The following is a 22,970-nucleotide window of genomic DNA, read 5'->3' as shown; positions in this document are numbered from 1 at the left end:
GAGGTGTCTCGGGGCGTCCCGTCCTGACCCGGTTGAGGATGGTGTGGATTGGGCTGGTGGCACAGCTCCAAGGCAGGACAGGTACCTGGCTGGAGAAGCTTGGCACAGAGGTGGAGCAACCGTGGCCACTCAACCAGCCCTTCCTCGGGCGAGTGGCCGCCTCCAGAGCTGAGGCGTGCGGATGAGGCTTTCCTTCTCCCCCCTGCTGCCGTCCCCTCCTCCCCAAGTTAAGGAATCGAGGTCAGGGAGGGTCCCCCGTGACTCGTTCTGAACCGGCGGCACGGTGCTGATCTGCTTATTGGCTCTGCGGCACCACGGGCGTGCGCTCAGCCGCAGCTATTAATACACCCGCCGAGGGCCCTTCCCAGATCCCTGTCCTTCCGCCCACTTGGAAAGAGTGCGGCTAAAAAAAGAAAGCGGATCTAAGTGACTGGGGGCCTCCTCATCCTTATTTATAGCCAATTTCGCTGGCTTGGCTTGGGAAGGGGCAGCTCGTGGTCCTGGAGAGAGGGAAGGAGAGGCCGGAGGAGTTGGGTGCAGAGGTCCATTCCCTACTTCCCAAGCAGGGAAGCGCTGTTCTCCAGCGGCGAGAGCTGCTCCTGGGCATGCAGGTGGCCACAAGCTCTGCCTGGACTGTGCCCCTGAACCCACCTCAGTCCTCGTTTGGATGGTGCAGAGATGCCTGGGAGAAGCTCAGGCTGAGGGCAGGGTGGGTCTGGGCTTCCCTCCCTGTGGCTCTTGGAGAGAGCAGTAGCTCTGATCCCGGTTTTCCTGCCCCTCTCCTGGCTCGGAGGTAGTGGTGGGGTGGCAGTGGAGATCTCTGCCCTGCCTGGCAATGATGTGCACTGGGTATTGGTATTGCCCATGGGGCTGTGCTGGGGGGCTGTGGGGGATCAGGGATGCTGGATGGGGCTGCTCCGGGCTGGGGGATCACAGGAATGCCGGGGTTTGCAGGAGGAACAGCGTTGGTGGTTGTGCTTGGTGTGGGTGCCCAGAGCCAGCCAGGTGCCCCTGCGGAAACCTCGGGGGCTGCCCGGGGTGTCCATCCTCACCTGCACAGCCCCTGGCTGCCCTGCCGAGGTGCCTGTGATCCCTCATCCGTGCTGGCAGCAGGAGCGCTGGCCTGTGAAGGTGGCCTGTGTGCTCCCAGCCGTGCACGGATGCTCCTGCGCTCCCCTGCTCTGCCGCACGCAGGGTGTAGGGGCCATGCCAGGGGGGTCTCTGTGCCAGGGGGGGGTCTCTGTGCCACCAGGATGGTGATCCCTGCAGTGACCGCCCACCCTGGTGGCCTCTGCTTTGTCCACAGCACACGCTGAAGATGTTGGAACCAGCCTCTACTTTGTGAACGACTCCCTGCAGCAGGTCACCTTCTCCAGCACAGTGGGGGTGGTGATCCCCTGCCCGGCAGCAGGGTCACCCAGCGCCGTCCTTCGGTGGTACCTGGCCACAGGTGACGACATCTACGATGTGCCCCACATCCGGCATGTCCATGCCAATGGGACTTTGCAGCTCTACCCCTTCTCGCCATCAGCCTTCAATAGCTTTATCCATGACAACGACTACTTCTGCACCGCGGAGAACTCGGCTGGCAAAATCAGGAGCCCAAACATCCGTGTTAAAGCAGGTAGGAGCTCCCTGTGGGCGCTGGGCTTTGCACGAGGGGCTGGTTTCTCCCTGCTCTTCTCCACAGCCAGTTGGCCCATCAAATGCAGAACCAGGGCTGCTGCGTTGGGTTCTTGCAACAGGATGGAGCAGGGAGAAGGGCAGAGTGTTGGGTGGGAGGTGCAGCTTGGAGGTCTCCAGCGAGTGCCTGGAGAACGTGGTGTGGCTGCAGCCTGGTGGCAGGAGAGCTCCTCTCCCTTTGAACTGGGCTTGTCTCACCCAGCCACGTACAGAGGCTTTTCCCAGCTGTGGGAGGAGCTGGGCCACATCTGTCCATGCTGGGGGCCCCTCAGTGTCCCACAGCCTTGTTCCCACTGCAGCACCCAGCCCCAGCTTGCCAAGGCTTATTAAGAACAAAAAAAATTAAAATAAATAAATAAAAAAGAGGAATATGGCAAAGAGCTGATTCCAAAAGCCATTATAGTAAATTATTGACCAGGCTGAGGAGGGCTAATAGCCCAGGAATGGCTTCATTATGTAACCTATTAAAAGTGGGGCTAGCAGAGGGAACGTGACAGAAGTGACTACAGGGTTTTTTTATTTTAATACCTTGTACTGCGGAGTAAATTGGTATTAACCCCCTTCTGCAGAGTGAATTATTTACCAGCACTCTCAGGTTACCTATAAACCACAGTGTGGTGGAGGAGCAGATGGGGTGTAGTAAATGTGGAGCTGTGCTCTCCTCACGCCAGGCATGGCGGGGTTGGCTCTGCTGGGACCCCACGTGCCCAGAGCTGCCCTGGGATCACAGAGAGGGAGTCCTGGCCCTCATCCCCCTCTCCATGCAGGATTGAATGCACCCCTGCTGTTGGGCTGGGAGCTCAGCCTCCCTTTCTCTTAGCAGGAGATGTGGATGTCCAGTGAGGCCACCAGGATGTCTCCAGCTCCTGGAGCTGCTCTGGCTTTATGGCAGTGGAAACGGTTGTGGAACATTCCCAGCTCCTGCTCCCTCCTGGCCATCCCACATCCCAGTCACTCTCCAGTGCTTTCTAATGGCAGTGCAGCACGGAGAGCCAATTAGAGCTGGAGAAAGCAAGCAACTCAATAAAATGCAGTGGAAACTGGAAATATGAGGGAAGAGATCTCTGGAAGTCTTGGGAAAGCTGTTGGCGAGCCCATGGAGCAAATTTCTCCAGCCAGTGGAGAGGTTTAAGTGCGCTGGTTGTGGCTGTGTGTTGCCTTCCTGGGGTTATTCCTGGTGGCAGGAAAAGCCTGGAGCCCTGGCTGTGGGGCTGGCACAGGTCGGGGATGCAGCGGGGCTGTGGAAAGGGTCTGCTCCCAGCTGGGGTTGTTGTGGTGGCAGGGAGCGTTCAGGATGCTCCTTGTGCTCCCCGCTGGCCTTTAAAGCCTGTGAATAAACCTCAGCTCCGGGTGATTAAGGAAGCTTTTGCTGGTTAATCTGCTTTGGCTCTGCAGCCCCTTTCCGTGGCGGCTTCTCCCCGTGCCCTCGTGGCACATCTCTGAGCAGGGAGCTCTGGAAGCCCAGGAAATCAGGGTGGAAATGCTGTCACCCTCTCGCTGCTGGCTTGGCTGTGCGAGGTGTGGGATGAAATGCCCACAGGGACTTCCCACTCAGGGAAAACACCTTCCTTGTGGGGCTGCTGAGAGCTTTGTTGAGCTGCTCCTGCTCTGGCCAGGGAATGTTGTTAGGTGACCAAGTGAACGTGTATTTGTCATGATGGCAATCGTGTCCATGTCCTACAGGGCACAATTATTGTCACAGTAAGGTGGGAGCTGCCCCCAATTGCATTTTGTACTTGAATTCCAGGAGTTTGTGGTGGCTGGGGCTGGTGACATCTCCTTGTCTTGCTGGAGAGGCTGAGCTGGGTCCGCCTCACCCAGCTCCAGGTGCTCCTGGAGCATTGCTGCTGGTCCAGGGAGCAGCAAGGAGCTGTCAAAGGGGTGTGCATCTCCCTGAGAAATAGGGCACATGCTGGGACCATGTGGCATGGCTTGGAAATTGTCGTCTGCTTGCCTTAAATACTCCTGCAGTGGGTTTTGGAGGGCCCCAGGCTCTGTGCCATGGGCTGTCTCTCCCAGGATGCGTTTTCAGCAACCAGAGGTGAAATGCACATTACAACTACAAAATGTCCTTGGTCCCCACACTGAGTCTGGCAAGCTCAGGTGACGCTGGGGAGCCTGGCAGGTGCCAGCAGCAGGACCTGGGCCAGATGTCGCTCTGTCCCAAGCTCAGCGCCGCGTTCCCCAGCAGAGTCGCTTCCTTCCCCGGGAAGGTGTTTTGGGATGGAAGCAGCGTGTGGCTGGGTGGGTTGGTTTGTTTGGGAAACGTGGGATTCTAGCAAAAGGAAGTGTGTTTTCCTCCAGCACTGTCATGCTACCAACCATCTGCTTTCCTCCACAGTTTTCAGGGAACCGTACACCGTTCGGGTGGAGGACCAAAGGTCGATGCGTGGAAACGTGGCTGTTTTCAAGTGCCTCATCCCCTCTTCAGTGCAGGAATATGTTAGCGTTGTATCCTGGGAGAAAGACACCGTTTCTATCATCCCAGGTAAGAGAGGAGCACCTGTTCTCTTGGAAATCTGACCTGCTTTGCCATGTGTGACATCTGCTGCCGTGGAGGGTCTGGTTTTGCCTTGTTGTCTGTGCCTGTGCTGCTCAGCAAAGGCTTTTATTGGTGATTTTGCAGACTGGAAAGTGCTGCTGGTGTGAGCGGAGGTGTTGTGTCCAGGCTCTCCTGGGTGCTCTGGCCAGGTGTCCCTAGGGTGAAGGATGCTCAGTGTAATTTTGGCAGCACACGTGCCCTGTCCTGGTTTCTGCAGGATGCTTTGGGTACAGCACCTGCCTGTGCTGTTTGTGTCTGACTCCTGCAGTCAGGGCTGCTGTTTGTCTTGTCAGGATGACGCTCCAGTCAAAACCCCACCTTCTCTTGTGAGTTTTCACAACTGATTCAGCCACAGGGAAAGGAACTTGCCATCATCTCGCTTTTCCCTGGGGTGGAACCTGCTTGGCCTCCCTGTCCCATGTCCCTGCCTCATAGCCTGGGCCTTGTCCCTCTCCAAGCTGCCTTCCATCCATGGGGAAGGGGCTGTGGCAGGGACAGCACCGCTCACCTCTGCTCAGGGACTCTGCAGGTGTTTTCCTCCAGGTATTTCCCTGTGATTTTTGGCAGGTGTTCCTGCCTGGCTGTGGCACGTTCTGGGCACAGCGTGGGGCCAGCTCCGTGTCCCCGTGGTCCGGGGTGACCTCCTGGCTCCTCGGCGGAGCCGCTATTGATGGCAGCGCTGGCTGCCCGGCACAGCGTGTGTAAGCTGGTAGTAAAGCAATCAATAACTGCTTCCCCCGGGGGATCCAGAGGGAATTAAAGGATTTTGCCCAAAGTGAGTGCTCTGCGCTTTATATTTGCTCACAGGTCAGCAAGTCCTGGTGCTCCTCCGTGTGCCAGTGCTGCTGTGGGGAGCAGAGGCCACTGGGACTGGGGCTGGGACTGGCAGGAGGAGTTTAAGGAGCAAAGTGCTTCACCTGGAGGGAGGTGACCGCTTCTCCTGGGGGCTGTGGTGGCTCTTGCTGGTGGCCTTTGCTCCCTGAGTGCAGCCAAGGTGCTGACCCAGCACAGCCCACGTGCCTGGAGGTACCTGGGCTGGTGGTAGCTGGGCAGGCACCCTTTGGCAGGGAACAGACTGGCACCAAGGCCTTGCCAGCCTTTCTGTGTCAATGTGGGAGCACAAGGTGGATTTCTGAGTGGTGGGTGGGAATGAGGAGTTTGTGGTGTCCATGCCCTGGGGCACTGAGGTGCTCGGTGGTGCTCTTGATGCATTTTGGGCGATGCAGGTGATGCTGTGGGCTGGTGCCTTTGATGAGTGGGACATGAGGTCCATCAGCAGGACAACCTGGGGTGTTGTTTCCTCTGTGGTTTTGGCATCCTTTGGTGTGGGATTCTGGAGGATGGAGCCCACGTGGCCGGTGGGCTCAGCAGAGGGTGTGCCAACTGAGCATCCGTGCACTCGCATGATCTTAACCAGACTTCTTCCCAAGTTTGCTGTGGCAGTGGATTTTTTAATATGATGATTTAATTAGGGTGGAACGATTTTAACATTCTAAAGCAATAATTACCCTAAAGACAGAACATATAAATTGTGTTACAGTGCAGAGTCAACACAAGCAAACATGTTTTGCCGTTGGATTACAAATATAGTATCTGCCTGAAGCTTATTTTTTTGTTGCTGGTGTGTTAGAGCTAAAACTGGCTTTGCTGTTACCAAAAATATGTTTTTTCCTGACCTCTGCTGAACCTCTGCATCTGCCCTGATTCTGAGTGAGGAGGATGAGGGGAGGGAATGGGGTGGAGGTGAGGAGGGCTGGCATGTGGTGCTGAGGCCCCGCGGTCCCTGTTGGTCACAGCGGTGGATTCTGCCCGGTGAGAGGCGGCTGTGCAGGGACTGCAGCGCTGCACCTGAGCTGTGCTCACAGCTGCCAGTGTAACGTGGTGTTCTCTCCTGACTCCAGCGTGCCAAACCTGCTGCTTTCCCCAAAACTTTGCTCTGGTGCTCCCTGTGGAAGGCTGGGCATCTTCCCAGCAGCTTGAGGTGCAGCAGGGGAGGAACAGCCCTGATGTGCAGAGCAGGGGAAATCTCCATCCAGGCTTCTTTGTGGCTCTTTTTAGGTGACTGTTTGCACAGTAAATGTCTCTTCCCCAACCCAACCAAAATACCTGCAGCTCAGAAATAGGGACAGTGAGTGCTTCCCCTGGGGCTGCTCTTGTGAACTCAACCTCTGCCTCCATATGTGGCTGGGGGGAACCTTTTGTGAGCTTTCTCGGGTTCTAGGAAGAAATTCTTCTCTGCCACAGGGTGCCCAGAGCCGCTGTGGCTGCCCCTGGATCCCTGGCAGTGTCCAAGGCCAGGCTGGACAGGGCTTGGAGCACCCTGGGATAGTGGAAGGTGTCCCTGCCCATGGCAGGGGGTGGAACACGGTGGGCTCTCAGGTCTCTTCCAAGATAAATTGTTCTATAATTCTACAATTGATTCATCTTTTCTCTATTAATTGGGATTACAGGGCTCCCAACCTCTCACATTTTTTCAGCCAAATCTTGTTGCTCTTTTGCTGGGTGCAGAACCTCGGTGGTGCCTTGCTGGCAAGAACCCAGCTGGAGAGCTGCTGCCTCCCTCACCGGGGTTTGGGTGACGAGTTGTGCTGTTTGGTTAACTTGGCAACACCGTAACATACCCCGAAATCAAAGATAAACTCTTTATGGCAGGTTATCCCGCACATAAATCATCATTAGTGCAGCTCATTTCTGTTTAGTGCCCACCTGACTGTGCTGCTGTGTGTTTAGAGAAGTCAGGGGTTGCAGAGAAATTACAGGGTTTTCAAAAACCCATTTGCCTTGCTGGTGCTCACATCAGAATCAATCTTGCCTCGTGTTCCCAGCCTTGCCACAGACACAGCCCTGCTCACAGGGCTCTGCTGCTCTGTCTGGGAGGGCAGCAGCTGTGACAGGACAGGGCCTGGGGGGACAATCACACCTCAAACTCAGCTGCTCCTGGTGCATCTTGGTGTGTACTTGAGGTGCTGGATGGGAGCACAGCAGCTGAGCAGAGTTTACACACCCTTCACCCCTTTTCCACGGAGTGAGAGTGAGAAAATCCTGCTGCAAGCTGCTTTAAGAACTCAACATTGTAAACAGCTTTTCTTTTATTGTTTTATTGTTACTGCATGTGGCAGTGGTGGCAGTGTGGAGCCCAGGTGTGTGGGCACTCCCCGGGTGCCTGTCCAGCTGCAGTTTGCAAGAACAGCACAGGGAGCTATTTGTGACACCACAAAGTGGGGGTTGAGCAATTTCAGCCCCTCCTCAGCAGTCGCAAGGTGTTCATTTGGGCACTGCTTGGCTTTTGCTACCCTCTGAGCACACACGTGCCCGTGCACTCACGCCCAAACCATTCCCCAGCTGGCTCAGGGATGTCACTGTGTCACTTGCTGGCCACAAATGTCACCTGTCCAGGCTGTGCCCATGGGAAGAACAGCACTGGAGCTGGTGAGGGCAGCAGGATTTGGAGGCAGTGAGCACTACCAGCCTGGCAAACCCAGAGCTGAGCTGTTATTTGCTGCTTCAGTGTTGTGTACTTGATAGGTTGTGTTGGAAAAAATCTAAATAGAGCACTTGTCAAGGTACCAGCGTTTCTAAGGGTGCTGCCTTTGTCACCAGCCTGATACAAATCCTCTGAGGGCTGCGCAGATGAGGATGTACTTAGTCACTGGTTATCCACAAAGCCTTTTCTCTGGAAAGCAAAACGTAAAGCTTGCCAGAAGGAAGGAGCTGAAAAAAAACCCATTGAGTTCTGTGAAGTTTTAGAGGTGTTTTTGTGTGTGTTGTGGGCTGAGCCTTTTAGGAGTTTCCAAAATATCTCTGCCTGAGTTAATCTCTTTGTGGTGCTGCAGCTGTGAGCTTCATTTGACCTGCGTGGCTCTTTCTGTCCCATCCTCAGATGTCCCCCGGGCTGGTTCTGGGGTCCTTAACCTCCTCTCAGCAGCTGTTTAGTGGTGTGAGCAATGAAGGGGCAGCAGCTTCCTCGTGGTTCCATGCAGCCAATCCCCCCCCAAAATGTTCGCTGGCCTCTGCTGCGCGTCGCCACTGGTACTTTTTTTTTTTTTTCTCTGAGACAGCACAAGTGGAACTGTACACAAATCCCACTGCAATCCATCCCAGGACGTGGTGAGTCCAGGGATGAGGCAGGAGGCTGGATTTCTGGGATTTCTGGGATTTCTGGGCACAGCATTCCGCCCCGGGCGGGTGCTGCGTGCCGAGGGGCACGGGGGGGATGATCCAGGGGGCAGAAGAGCCAGGAGCTGGATAATTCAGCATTGTCCTTGTGTCAATGGGCTCATTCTGGGGGACATCAGGCTCCTGTCACTGGGGAAAAGCTGGAAGCTGGGACAGAATAAACACGGCGAGGCCAAAGGCTGCCCTTGTCTGTTTGTTTGGCATCATGGAGAGGTTTGGGGTCAGAGAGGAGTTGCTGAGGGTCGGTGTTTTGGGTTGGTTTGGCCCGAGTGTGGGATAACCCCGGCTGGTTTAGAGCAGGAGGCCGTGAGCTGGAGCGTGCCGGGCACGAGGCCACCCTGCTGCCATGTCCCTGCTGTCCCCTGTGGCTGAGCCCGCAGCTGGTGGCTGTGGCCTGGCACTTCCCAGGCTGCCCCGCCTGCCCAGCGTGTGCAGGGAGCGATCCCCACACAGGCAGCTCCGAGAGGGACCGCTGGGCACAAGGCTGGCCAAGGCTTGGCCTTTTCAGCTGGATTTTGTCATTTGTGCCCGGGACGGGCAGAGCTGCAGCGCGGAGCCGCCTGATGTGATCGGAGCGAGCGCTGTCCTGTCCTTCCCTGTCTGGGGGTGCTGCAAAACCTTTTCCCCTGTCGACCTCGAGACCTCCAAAGGTGTCCTGGCTTCTCCCCCACCCCTTGCCACCCTCTCTGGCTTCGACATGTGCCCAGACCTGTTACAGAGGGAAGTAGCTCCAGGCGTTATTCTCACCAAGTGGGGTGAGATTCTGTCTGAAATCATTTCATCCTTCCCCAGAGACTTGGCGTGAATTTTATCTAATCGCCATGGCAACAGATAAAAAAAGGTGTGAGCACATCTCCTTTTGCTGTGATAATTCAGATTTATATATTCAGATCAGATTGGAGTTAGAGATTTTAAAAGGAGCAGATGCAGCAGAAGGTGTGACTGCAAATAATGTGGCGAGAACGTTTGATGATCCTGCCCTTTAAGAGGGGAGAGCGCTTTCCCGCAGGTTTTTTTGGAATATAATTATTCCATCAAATCCACTTTAACAAGGACTCATTATAGCCCTGATAATGCAGAGTCACGTTGGAGACAATCTCCACACGCATGCACACACGGCACACGCAGGGACCACAACAAGTAAACAGCAGCCTGTGCGCAGCCCGGGTGCTGCCAGAGCCGAGGTGGCCGCCCCGCTCCCCCCGTCACCTCCTGGTGCCCTGATTCTGCAGGCTCCCAGCCTCCCTGGCCACCCAGCAGGACCCAAATGGGGATTTGGTGACACTGAACTCGGGCTGTCCCAAACCAAAGCTGTTGGTGGATTTTGCTGTGCTGTGGCAGCGTCTGCAGGGGAGGGAAGCTTTGGCTGAGAGCAGAGAAAGGGATCACAGGACCATGGGATGCTTTGGGCTAGAAGTGACCTCAGACCATCTCATCCTACCCCTGCCAAGGGCAGGACACCTTCCACTATCCCAGGTGGCTCCAAGCCCCATCCAACCCGGCCTTGGAACACTTCCAGGGCTGGGGCAGCCACAGCTGCTCTGGGCACCCTGTGCCAGGGCCATCCTTTAGTGCACCTGTGTTACTCTCCAGCCACCCTGAGGAGCAGCTGTGCTGTAGGGGAGGGATGCCTGAGGGTCTGGAGATCCCGTGGGAGGCAGGCGGGATGTCAGTCTCTTCCTGGAGTGCAGAGAGCAGGAGGAGGAAGAGATCAGCTGGAGGAGATGCATGGAGGAAGGCTCTGCTGGCTCTGCCGTGTCCCAGGGTGACTCTGTGCGCTGGAATATGTCGTTCCAGTCACTCGGAATGGCACACTGAGGTTTTTCAGGCGATGGCCAGGAAGTTGGGGACAAGAGGGAAGTCCCCTGGAGCACCCCACCGGTGGCATGAGGAGATGGGGAGTGACCTGGGCAGGAGGGTGTTGGGGCTGATGAACCTTAGAGGCGTCTGGGCTTCCCTGGAGTCGCTCGCAGACTCTCGGAGCGTGCGCCGCACATCCCTGTGAGAGGATTCTGTGCTGAGCACCAGCCCCCAGAGAAGGTTGAGGGGCACAGCTGGCAGTGGAGCTGAGCTCTGTAATGAAACCTGGTGCTACACGTGCCTCGTGCACCTTGCTGAACCCAGCACCCTCCTGCCTGCCCACAGAACCCAGCCTGGAGCGCCCAGGTCCTTGCTGAATCAATCACAAGGGCTGTGGTCTTGTCTCCCTGCTCACAGGGCACTTGATAAATTCTAATGCTTTTGTGCATCTTAAAAACCTTCCTGCTGGCAGAGAGCTGAAATCCTCTGGGATGGGAGTTTCTCTAAGGCACTGGAGCAGCTCAGGCTGAGGCTGTGATCAGCACTCCATGCGCTGGGCAGGGCAATGTGGGTGCTGAGCTGGGGGCTCTGTATGGGTGCACAACCCATGATCAGCTATGGCCCACCTTGCCTGAGGGGTTCTTGGGAGTGACCCCTCTGCCTGGAGTGCTCTGCAGGCTGCTGCCAGCCTGATGGGCTTGGAATGCTCCGAAGTCCTCTTGAAAATCCTGGAACGGAATAGAAACATAGAATATCCGGAATTGGAAGGGACCCACCAAAGTCCAGCTCGTGGCTCTGCACAGGACAGCGCTGAGAATCACCCCAATAAAATGCCAAAGCCAGCTCTGTGAAATGGGTTTGCTGGCGCATTCAGGTTCTCCCCCCAGCCCCAATCTTTGTCCTTTTATACCTCTATTTAAACATCATCTAACGAAGAGAAGCTGCTGCTGGCTCCTGTCCTGCTGCCCCAGGTCTCCCCCGGGAGTGGAGCCTGCCTGGGCAGTAATTGCTACAGCAAAGCCGAGTGATGTGAGAGCTGTACAGGTCAAACCTCTTCCCAAACCACATGTTTGTGTGAGCCTGAGCCGCCTGCCCCTGGGGCCTGCGCTGGGCTGCGAGGGAGAGGAGCTGCAGCAGAGCTGAAGTCGCCACATCTTGTGCCACCGGGAAGGTGGCCTGTGCCTGGCCAGCTCATCCCAAACGGGGCTGGGGGCTCGTGGACAGGGGTGGGGGTGGTGTGGGTGTGCGTCTTCCTCCCCCTCCTCCCCGTGCACCCGCGCACATCCCCAGATGCAGAAACAATCACGGTCATTATTCCTGCCATGGTGACAGTGACAGTGGCAGAGATGCCAGCTTCCTCACACAGACGGCTTTATTTCATCTCCTCTGTTTTTCAAAGCCTCTTTCATTTTGTATGAGGAGACAGATGTGAAGGGCTGCAGGCTGATAAATTCTGCTGTCTTATGAAAAGAGAGGGTGGGTTTTTGTTGTGGTTGCTGCTCTTCCTCCCTCCCTCCCTCCCTCCCAGCCCCCTCCCAGCCGCCTCTTGCTGTCGAGGGTTCTCCCTGCGCTGGGCGCAGGACACTGGCTGGTGGTCACCTCTCCGGGGCAGGCCGGGCTGAGTCCCCTGGGTGGGCTTCCCAGGGCTGGTTTTTGGGGGCAGAATCTGGGCTTGTGGTGACAGGCACCTGGTTGGAAGAAAAGGAGCCTCTGGTTGGAAGGGAAGGATCCCAGTGGTGCAGATGCCACCCAAAACCTCCTGCCCGTCAGGTGGGGAGGAGCTGATCCCGGCTGTGGAGCCAGGGCTGAGCCTTCCCAGGAGGTGAAAGCCAAATCCTCGTCCTTTGTGTGACAGCACTGGGGTTGTGGGGTCAGGGATGGGCTGCTGTGGGATGGGGAGGAAGCAGCCAGCATCACTTTGTGGGGCTGTTGGAAGTCTCTGCTCTGTGCCTTTGCCTTCCTTCTTGGAGCAGCGCGGCTCCAGTGGCCGGTGGCATCTGCCCTGCGTGGCACCAGGGGTCCCAGTGCAGCCCCACTTCCTCCCCTCCTGCTCTGCTGACGATAGTTCAAGTTTAAAAATAAATTGCTCCATCTTTAATTGCGGTTTAAATAACTGCTTCATTTTTATTTAAATGTGGCTCTGCAAGGCTTGGAGAACAATTAGGAGAAAATACGGGGCATTGCTCTGGTGCATGTGTTCAAGCATATAATTAATTTTTTTTATTATACTGATGTTTGCCGAATCTGGAAAAAGATCTTATTGTTCCTCTTGATTCAGTCACGCAGAGGATCTACAAATACACCAGCCATTTCAGGACTCCATTTCATAAGCCATGGAGCCCTGGTGCTGACGCGCTCAGGGAAGGCTCCTCTGGTCCCTGCCCTTTGCTGTGCCACGGATACACCACAGACCGTGGGGTCTGCGGCCCTAAAGAGGGGTGGGATGCTCTGGGTCTGGTGCCAGGCTGGTGGGCACAGCCCCGACTGGGGCTGCTGGATGTGCCCTCAGGCCCTTCTGAAGGATTTTGGTGCTGCTTCAGAGCCCAGAGCCCGCCCTGGGGGCTCACTGGGGTGAGGCTTTGTGCTTTTTGTTAATGAGTGGTGTTGAAGGCCAGTCCATGGCTGGGGGATGTGTGGTGAAACCTCTGCAAGGCTCGGCGTGACCCAGGGACCTCTCCGAGTCGAGCTGGCCATTCAGGACTGTACATCTCATTCAGAGTCGATTGGGATTAGGTTCCTAAGTGCCCGACATTGCTAAAGTGCTTCTCAAAGTGCGGCGGCTCGTTGAGGGCTGGGAGGAAGCTGCATGTGGCCTGGCGGGCTGTAAGCTTATCAGTCAAAGGTGCTTTGCTTGGTGACAGAAGCCACTTGTGGTAAACAAGCTGCTGGCCCTTCGGACCCCTGACAATCTTTTAACCATTTATTAAAGCAGCTATGAGCTCTTCTTGGAAATGAAATCTTAATAGCGAGCGTGGCAGAGATTTTTCACAGATGGCAGCACTGCCAAAAGCAGGCATTCAAGAAAACATTCATCAAAAACATTCATTTCTTTCAAAAAGAAATTGACGTTTATAGCGTAGACAAATTTGGGACTCATTTGCTTTGCCTTTCAGTTTCGGGATTTTTAGAGGTCACGTTTTTCTGCACCTTCGAGGGTTAGAAACTGGTGTTATTTTTAACTGGGAACTGAGATTCTCATGTAACATGTCACCAGGAAATGGGGCACGTGGAGAGGCTGGGTATGGCAGGACCTGTGCAGGGCTGGGGGACTGGCAGGAGACCACAGAATTGTGGAATATTCTGGTTTGGAAGGGACCCACAAGGACCATCAAAGTCCTGGTCCTGCACAGACCCCCAGCAATCCCACCCTGTGCCTGGAAGCGTTGTCCAGATGCTTCTGGAGCGCTGGCAGCCTCGGGGCCTTGCCTACCCTCCCCTGGCTGTGCTCTAGGAGCTCTGGGCTCTGCCCTGACTCCTGGTCTCTGTTTTTTTGCATGCAGACCCTCCCCAGGCTGGGATGGTGCCCAGCTGGCTCTCCCGGTGACGGGCAGGATGGCAGGGCCCAGTAGGAGCTGTAGTCCCTGGCATGGCCGGGCAGGGAGCTTCCACGTGCCCTGGAGAGCATCCCTGGACCCCACCCCGCCCTCACCCCCTGGCGAGGCCGGGAAGGATGGGTGTGCCCTCCCTCCTTAAAAAGCCAGAAATTCCCTTAAGAGGGAGCAATTCATTCGCAGCTCATCTCCATTTCATCTGAAGGCTGCACCACGCTGGGTTTCAGCCTTGTTATGTTTTCTCTTGAGCAATACCTTTTATTTCTGCAGTGTTTAATATTCCTTTCCAGAGCCTCCGTTGCCTGTTCTGGGTCTTTCCACTGAAAGCAGCTTTAAAACTATAATTTTTCATGGCTGAGCATGTCACAACCAGCTGGGTCCTCTTTGCTTGAGTGCTGTCGCCCCTCCCCATCCTCCCCGTGCCCGCTCTTCCCTCCGTGCCAGGCATCCCTAGTGAGGGGTACCCTTCACAGGCAGACTCAGCTTGAGCAGAAGTGGTTTCTCTTGCCCAAGCCAGCCTGGTGCTTGGAGCCTGGCACTGTGGAGGGCTGTAAAGGCTGTCATGGGGCTGGGGAAGCAAATGGTGGTGCAGGCACAGAGATCGTCCCTGTGCTGGTCAGGGGGAAGCTTGGGATGTGTTTCCCCATCCCTGGGGAGTAAAGGGAAGGACCCGTCTGTGTTTCCCCATCCCTGGGGAATTTTAATGGTGGCTGAGATAAAAACTCCGGGCTGGTCATGGCTTCAGCCCCTGACCGATCGCTCGTCGCTGCTTCTCCCCACAAAGCAGATCTCCTTTGCACCGGGGAGGAGCAGCGTGCTGCAGGCAGCAGGAGCTGGGGCCGGCACTGGAGCTGCCCCTCGCGTGTCATTCCGTGTCGCTGTGACTCGCAGCCCGTGTGCTGTGCGTGCAGCCTGGCCCTGAGAGCTCGGGGTGCCGGAGCCTGGCACTGCAGCCCTGCTTGGCGCTGCGGTTTCACAGCCGCCTCCCGAGCGCGGAGGAGCGCTGATGTTTCTGCAGCTTGTTTCACACTCGTACGGATCCCAGGAGCAAAGCTGTGCCACAGAGTGAGCGCTCACAAGCAGCAGGCCTTGGGAAGCATCCCCTGGGCGAGGGCTGGCGATCAGGTGCCCGGCTCTGGGTGCCTGGGTGGGTTTTCCCCCTGCCAGGCAGGGTTCAAGCCGCGCAGCTCCTCCCAGGGAGGTGATTGCTGCCTTCCCCAGGTGAACTCTCTCTGCACCTTGGACGGCTTCCATGTGCTTAGCACTGCTCCCTGCGCTCGCTGTTGTATAATCGATCCAGCATCCTGGCACGTCCCGGTGTTTAAACAGGAGCTATGGCTGTTGCATGCACTGGATGTACAACACGCGCCCGGCGGTGTCAAGAATTAACTTCATAATCATCTTCGTGATCTTTCTTGGCAGAGCTCTGGCATAACCTGTCGTGTCTTATCTGGGGATTGCCTGTGAGTCATTGTTAGCTCCGGCCTGGCTCTCCGGGTGAGCCAGGTTTTGGCTCTTCCAGTGCTCTGGGTGCCGAGGGCTCTGGCTCCAGTTTGCAGCTGCATAACCACTGCTGGAAATCTGGTGGGGGATCTCCTGCCTGAGGCTGGAAAAGGGAAGGGTGTGGACCACATCCCTGTGTGTCCCCGCTGAGCATCATTTCTGCACCTCAGCTCTGCAGGTCTGATGGTCTCGTTTCCCAAAGCTGTTAAAAACACACACGTGTTTCTCTTTCCTGCAGAGTTCTTTGGAGATTACATTTTTGTCCTAGTCAAGAGCAGATATAACCAAATGCCCATCTTGCAATGCCTGGTCCTATGAAATGGGAATGGCTGAGTTCCTTCTTTATTTCTCTGTATATACACAATGCCTGAAACAAGCTAAAAATGATGAATTGTGGCTAATGCTGCTGCGTGATGGAGATAAGACCATAATTATTTGTTTGGGCAGCTTAAATCAACACCAAAAGCCTGATGGAAAACAAAGTGATAATTTAAATGTCTTTGTGTGGGTCTCGTGGGCTGTGTGACCAAGCGTGAACTTCCAGCAGGGGCTGTGTGGGTTTTGCAGCGGTGTGTGGTTAAAGCGGGTCAGTGTGGAGTCACGCTTCGCGTGAGCGTGCCAGGGCCCGTGCCGGGGGACAGACACACCCTGGGCTCCTTTCTGGCAGGGTTTGGCACCTCTGTGCTGCCTCAGTTTTGGCAGCTGGCCCTTATTAGGAGTCCTATTTGTGCTGCAGGTAGGAGTGCACGTCCTGTCCGCTCCACAGAGGTCGCCTTCAAAAGCCCAGCCTGGCCTGGCTTGTTAGGAGAGAAGGTGGGTAGGTTTAGCTCCAGCTGCACCTGAATCCATGGCAGAGGCTGTAAATTTTTGCGTTCGTTATGTTTGTTTTGCCTGGGTTTAATTAACTGATCGATGAAAGCCTATCGAGCCCTGACCTCTCCTGCAGCTGCCATAAATCAGCTCTGGCCATGCTGGAGTGGGATCTGTGCATGGTCCCAGCTCCTGAGCTGTGCTGTCCCATCCTCAGAGCTGGAATGGTCTGGATGAGGGGTAGCACAGTCCACAGGGACACCTTCCACTAGCCCAGGTGGCTCCAATCCTGTCCAACCTGGCCTTGGACACTGCCAGGGATGGGGCAGCCACAGCTGCTCTGGGCACCCTGTGCCAGGGCCTGCCCACCCTCACAGGGAAGGATTTCTTCTGTCTGTTTTGTTTTCCTGGTGACCCTGGAGACATCATTTCCTTGGAAGGGAGATTTGGAAGCCCCAGCCCCAGTTCCGTTCTGCCCTGCCAAGTCTTGCCTCTCCAGCTTCCGCACGCTTGTGTTTAGCCTGTTCTTTTTCGAGCCTCTTCTCTTGGTTGGAACGCCCTCCTGGTGAGCTGAGCCAAGCTGAGCAGAGATGTTACCAGTGCTCCAAGGGTTTTCCGTGTTGGTTTCCAGTTGGAAGTGGGAGGCAGGGGGACCCTGAGATGTATCCCTGTCATTAGACCCCTCCTCACCGCCTTCCCTCTGCCAGGGCCACCTCATTCTGTCCTTTGGGCTTTCCTTCCATGCTAAACCCAGCGATTCAGCACCCATGCCCTGAGCCTTTCTCCCTTTTCAGAAATACTTTACCAAAAATCTGGAAAATCTGAACTATTTTGTCTTTAGAATGATTTCCTTTTGATCCAAGCTTTCATTAAAATAACTTTTCTTGAAGAAAAGCGTTGTAGAGGGAGACAGTGAGGGTCAGATCAGAGGGTCTGTGCTGGATCACTGAAGAGGAGGAAGAGCTTTTGCATCTTGCATTACCTCCATGTATTTATATTTCAATGTAAAGGGGAAAAAATGCACGTATTATTGAATGATGCACTTTTTTATCTTCTTTATGGCTTCTAATGCTATAGCTGGTTTTTTCAAACCACTAAAAGCATAAGCATTAAAGCAATTTTCCAGAGTAATATAGCAAGAGGTCTGCAGCAGCTCTGCAACATTTGATAATAGTTGCCATCTTCAGCTGAAGATAATGATGTTAACAAATGTAATGGGAGTAATGAGTGGAGATTCAAAAAAGCAGCTTTTGTTTAATTTTTTTGTAATGCAAATGAGTTGGGGAATAAAGAAGGAGAGCAGAAAATAATGAAAACTTCATTGGAAATGAGTCTTAATCCTTGCAACCAAGCACTGGAGGGTAGGAGGGAAGGAGAGGGATAGGAGTTGTGGATCCTCTTTCCCTGGAAGTGTTGGACAGGGCTTGGAGCAATCTGGTCTAGTGGAAGGTGTCCCTGCCCGTGGCAGGGGGTGGAACTGGATGATTTTCATGGTCCCTTCCAACCCAAAGCAGTCTCTGTGTCTCTGGGGGTGGCTGGGCTCTGTGTCAGAGTGGAATAAGGTGAAATTTGCTGTCCTGGCAGGGCTGGCTGAGGTGAGCAGGAGGAGTCAGCCATGTGCCAGGCTGTGCTCCTGTCTCACCTCTGGCACATGGGTAGGGCTGCCCAGGGAGGTGGTGCAGTCCCCATCCCTGGAGGCATCCAAGGAAGGGCTGGATATGGCACTTAGTGGGTGACAAGGTGGGGATTGGGCACAGGTTGGACTCGATGGTCTCAGAGGGATTTTCCAACCTCAGTGATCCTGGGACTCTGTGACTCCCCTGCCCAGCTCCTCACAGCCATGGGCCTGGGGCTGTTGGTTTCTCCTGGCTCAGCTGCTTTCAAGCAAAGCAAAGCTCCCTTCCTCTCGCCCCTGGGAGGCTGGAAGCCCTCTGCTTTCTGCTCCTGCAGCACCTTCCACTTTACAATGATGCCAGCTGAGTTCAACCTTATGACAGCCCAGCGACTCCCTCTCCCCCTCAGAACAAGTGAATTTGCTTTATTTAGATTGACTCCCAGCCCAAGTGATAGGTATGAGGCTGGCAAATGAGCATCCTTGTGATGAGGACTGGCACTTATGCATGTGCAGAAGAGTCAGGTCTGTCAGCTTGTGTCAGCTCTCCTTCTACGGCGTGTTTAATCTCCTCACCCCTGGCCAAGAAATGCATTAAGAGATCTGCAGTGAGTGGGAGCTCGGCAAGGGAGGGATGTTGCTGCCTGCCCCGCTCCTGGAGCGCCCAGGAATGACGGGATGAGGGCAGCGGGAGGAGCACCAGTCAAACCAGCCTGCAGCGGACCTGTGGGCAGCTGGAACTGGGCGGAACTGGAGGAAACATCTCCTCTTCCTCCTTTCTAAGGGGTGTGAGTGGAGCGCCGGGAAGGTGGTGTTCGGAGCAGGGCTGGCAGGGCAGGAGCAGGGGGTGACCCCCGTGCCTGCTTTGAGGCGATGCCGCGGCGCTGGAGCCCGAGCTGGCTCGTGCTGCCAGCGAGCAGATGGTGGTCACGGCTGCGTGAATGTCCTTGGGCACGGGGAGCAGCGTCCCCGGCCCGGGGGGGGATGGCGTCTGTCCCCTCTCCGCGCTGCCGCAGCTGCGGGGGCGGTGGGGCAGGACCCGCTCCCGCCGGCGTCGCCCCGGCTCCCTGACAGCGGAGCGTGGTCAGATGGAATTTTGGGTGGCTGCGGGGCTCCCCTCCCGCCCGGGGGCCCTTTGGCACGGTGCCCTCCCCAGCATCACCTCTCTCTGCGCTCTGAGCGGCAGCGTCACCGGCCTCGCCGGGAAAGGACACCGGGAAAGGACACCGGGAAAGGACACCGGGGATTTGCGTGTCACCCCCTGCCACGTGCGAGGTGTCTCTGGGGACCCTCGGTGGCAGCGCTGGCTGGGTCACACTGAGGATGGAGGGACGTGGCTTTGGGCTGAACCCATCTCGGAGGACAGGCTGTGCTGTAAACCAAGAGACTTTCACACTTTCCTCATTTTCCTGGTTTTTGGTTGGTTTTGTGGGGTTTTTTTGGAAGGGTGAAGATGTGAGTTATCGCGTCTGGCTTTGCAATTTACGGCTTTTAATTAATCTGAAATTTCAACATAGAGTTTTACGATAAGCAGAGGCATCTCTGCAAGCCGGGGAGGAACCTTAACGACAATCTGAGATGAATCGGCAGGATGAGATATCAGTGCAATAAACAGGGCTATATGAAGCAGAATTGTGGAGTAAAAAATGCTGAGATATCAAGGCAATGATCTACAAATGAGATTTCTTTTTGGAGCCCTTCCCTGTTTCAAGAGTGCTCCTTTCCTGTGGGCATTTGTCAGCTGTCCTTTGGTTGTTCCAGCACCTACTGATGACAAGCAAGTCAGTGGAACCTCAGCTGTCCGTATGTGATGGACACTCAGTCCATCACCAGAGCCCCTTTAGGCTAAGGGAGAAGAGGCCTTTTGAGTAAGGATGGTCTGACATGGCTTGGGTGAAGTGCTCCAGCCCGGAGAGGCATCCAGCTGGAGCATCCCTGGTGTTTTGGGCCAGTCCAGGTGTCTGTGGCTGTGACACTTTGCTGTTTTTCCTTGGCACAAAGGGCCAGAATTGCTCTTCCTCTCCTGCCCTGGATGCAGGAGCTGTGCTGGGTCTGCATGGACAGTGCCCACCACGGGGACCTGATGTCACCGGGTTGCTTGGGCTTGCTTCTCTCCCAGTTTAACTTCCTGCAGCTTTCTGAGTGGTGCATTATCCTGTGTTTTCCTTCTTCAGCCACCTAAAGCCTGGAAAATTGCGATAATGAAGGGTAATGATACAGTGTGGGGAGCAGGCTTCCATTTGAAGTCTCTTAAAGTTGGATAAACACAAGCAGGAAGTGTTTGTTTACAAATATTTTCTTCTGAATGAGTGAGGAGGAGAGCAAGCTCCTTTTGTCTCTGACAGACATATCCTTTCATTCCCTGAGCCTTCCTCCCTGCTCCTTCAGCTGGGCTGAATCCCTCAGGAGCAGGATGGGATGTTCCCCAGCCCCAGAGGTTTCTTATCCCACCCCAAATTGCAGACCCCAGACCCAGTGCCAGCAGACCTCGCTGGTGGCAGTGAAGGTCCCTCCATGTGTCTCTTTTCCCCAGTGGCTCCTCAGGAATGTGGCTCCTTGTGGCGTGAAAATCCCTTTGGAGATGCAGGCGAGGGGCAAGCCGGGAATTTGCTTTTAACATCAATATTCAGAAATAGTGCGTGTGAATAATTGATGGTCCTGCGAGCTGGGGCTTGTCTGTCTGTCACAGCAGAGGTGACAGAGTGACAGCCTGGGGTGGGGGGAGACTCCCGTCCCTCCTGGGGCACCACCAGCGTGCCTGCACAGGGGGGCATTTGCCTGGGTCTTGGCAAAGGCTGCTGGGCTGCTCTGGCTGCTGTTGGTGGGATGGGGACCCCAGTGTGGGGCAGGCGTCTGCTCATGGTCCTGGGCAGGGACAGGGCTGTCCTGTTCTCCAGCCCAGGCCACGGCACTTCCAGCAGCTCCTCCAGCTGCTCTCCAGGTCCTGCTGCGCTGCGGTGGCCGAGCCACCGATCTGAACGTTTTAGGTGAAAAATAATCTGTCAGCAGGATTTGCCTGACCTTAAATTAGCTCTCACAAGAAGAGCTTAACCCTCATTGCTGGGTCAGTGTCTTCTCCCTCCCCAAGTCAACCTGGCTGTGTGCTGCTGTCCTCTCTCTCATTTAATGTCTGCTTTTCGTCTTTCTTTCGGGCATCCTTTGTCTTTAGTGTGATTCCACGGTTCTGTTCTGAGCAGGCAGAGCCTGCCATGTTTGCTGTGAACCACTGGCAATCAGACCAGAATTGCTGTCTCCCTAATGATGCCGTGCTGTGCAGCATCGCTGTGGTGCCTGCAGCAGCAGGAACAGCACGCCCGGGAAATTTGGGTTCTGCAGGAGTGGTGATCCATGTGGTGGCCCTGGGATGGTCAGTGTGGTGTGGGATAGCCCTGTTGGAGGCAGTCTGGGCCGTGCAAGGGCTGTGCTGCTGGTGCAGGTGGCTTTACCTGCCCCCGCCCCGAGCAGCTGGGACAGGCAGGTCACTCCATGGGACTCAGCCTCCCACCAGCCTTGGGCTGCAGCGAAGCCTCGTGGTTCCCCCTTCAGAGCCTCCAGCACTCGCTGCACGAAGAGGGGGAAGAACAGACCTCCTCCAGCCAAAACTGCAAAGGAAAGTGAGAGCCGGAGCCTTTATAGCCGGAACCCTGAGCAGGAGGGAGGAGCAGGGCTGAGCTCCTGCCGCTGCCTCTGAGCTGCTCTACAAAGCGGCTCCCAGCTTGGCGAGCGAGATACAGCGAGAGGTTCGCAAGTTGTGACCTCAGCAAATGTATTAGACGGGAGAAAAGAGCTTTTTTCCTTCTCCTTGTTCTGGTGTCAGCATAGCCGTGGCTTTTAAACCACATTATACAGGCTTGTCATCCAAGATAAAATGTTATTAAGATAAAATGCTACACAGGGAGCAGTAGGGGACTTCCCACTGCCGTATTTCAGCGCTGCCGTAGGACCGCGCTCCGCCGCTGGCACGGAGCCGTCGCCTGAAGCTGGGGCTGCCGGGGACAGAGCAGGACGGGGATGTGCTGTCCCCCGGTGTGTTCCCAGGGCGGTGGGCACGGGGAGGTGCTCCCCAGAGTGTGCCACTGTGCCCGAGCATCGCCTTCCATCCGCCGTGGGCAGCCTGGCGAGGCAGGGGAGGCGAAGGCATCAGGGCCGCGGCCTGCGTGGAGCTGACAGCGAGCATGTGGGTGGCTGAGGGGCCTTCCTGGGGCCACTCCTTCACGGGTCAGGGCACTCGCCGGCTGCCTCCCTCTCCTCCAGCCTCTCTGCCTTGTGTCCCCACAGCCTCACTCCCAAGGCCGCCGTCTTTGTGTGCTGTCACTGCTCCCCTCCCGCCCAGCACCCCACGGTCCCCAGCCACAGCCAGTGCACTTGCTGCTGGGTGTCCCCCATGCCGCTGCTGGGTGTCCCCACACTGCTGCTGGGTGTCCCCACACCGCTGCTGGGTGTCCCACGATGCTGCTGCGTGTCCCCACGATGCTGCTGGGTGTCCCCACACCGCTGCTGGGTGTCCCCACAATGCTGCTGGGTGTCCCCACCCCGCTGCTGGGTGTCCCCATGCCGCTGCCATGCCGCCATCCCCTGCTCAGGGCTGGCACAGCCTCTTTAGCCTCCCTGACAGCCCGTCGATAATATTAATGTACTCCAGCCTCTGTTAATGTCCGTGCGAAGTCTCCTCCTGCCCTTTGCCATCACTTTTCCGTCAGCAGACATTTGTGTGGCGCGGCTGTGACATTAATCTGCTGAGCCGTGCTGGCGGTGTCAGCGCCAGTGGCTCTGGAGCGCAGGTGCAGAATTTTTGGGGAGCTTTCCTGGCCCATCTGGCAGTAATGGGGATGTTTAGGTGAATCCTTTAAAAGGACTTGAAAAGAGTGCCGCTCTCCTCCGCAGCTACAAAAGGAGAGGGCAGGAGCATCTCACCTGGGGCAGGTGTGTGATCTGCAGGCAGAGCACACACCAAAACATGGAGAGGGAAGAGCTGCTTGACCTGACACCGAGGCAGAACAGAGAGAGGGAAGAAAGGGGAGAGGAGCGAGCTGTAGCTACAAGGCTGGGTAATCCCTCGGTTGAGCCCGGCGAGTGCTGTAGCTGGAACATGAACTTGTCCTGGGCATGTTCTGCTTGTAAGAGGGATGAATGTAAAAGCAATGCTGTTAGCTGCCTTATTAAAGGCTCGGGTCTGAGTCAATACGCACGTGTCCCAGGTGGCTCAGGGCTGTAACTCCTAAAGCTTCACACTTCTCTACCAGCACTTTGTACTTGGAGGTTCTCCCTGTTGGTTAAACCCTCCCGCCTCTTT

General features: G+C 55.8%; 1 protein-coding gene across 3 annotated transcripts in view; it reads left to right on the top strand.

The window, feature by feature from the left end:
• The window catches only part of DSCAML1 (DS cell adhesion molecule like 1), a 94,997-nt gene that overhangs the window by 6,831 nt on the left and 65,196 nt on the right, over window positions 1-22,970 (top strand). For all 3 annotated transcript variants that reach the window (XM_039564783.1, XM_039564782.1, XM_039564785.1), the window contains exons 2-3: window positions 1,307-1,624; window positions 4,025-4,171. In XM_039564783.1, coding sequence (XP_039420717.1) covers window positions 1,307-1,624; window positions 4,025-4,171 — 465 coding nt within the window. The remainder of the gene's footprint in view (window positions 1-1,306; window positions 1,625-4,024; window positions 4,172-22,970) is intronic.

The sequence above is a fragment of the Corvus cornix genome, chromosome 24 (assembly GCF_000738735.6).
Source record: "Corvus cornix cornix isolate S_Up_H32 chromosome 24, ASM73873v5, whole genome shotgun sequence".
NCBI lineage: Eukaryota > Metazoa > Chordata > Aves > Passeriformes > Corvidae > Corvus > Corvus cornix.
This window is presented reverse-complemented; position numbering and strand designations above follow the sequence as displayed.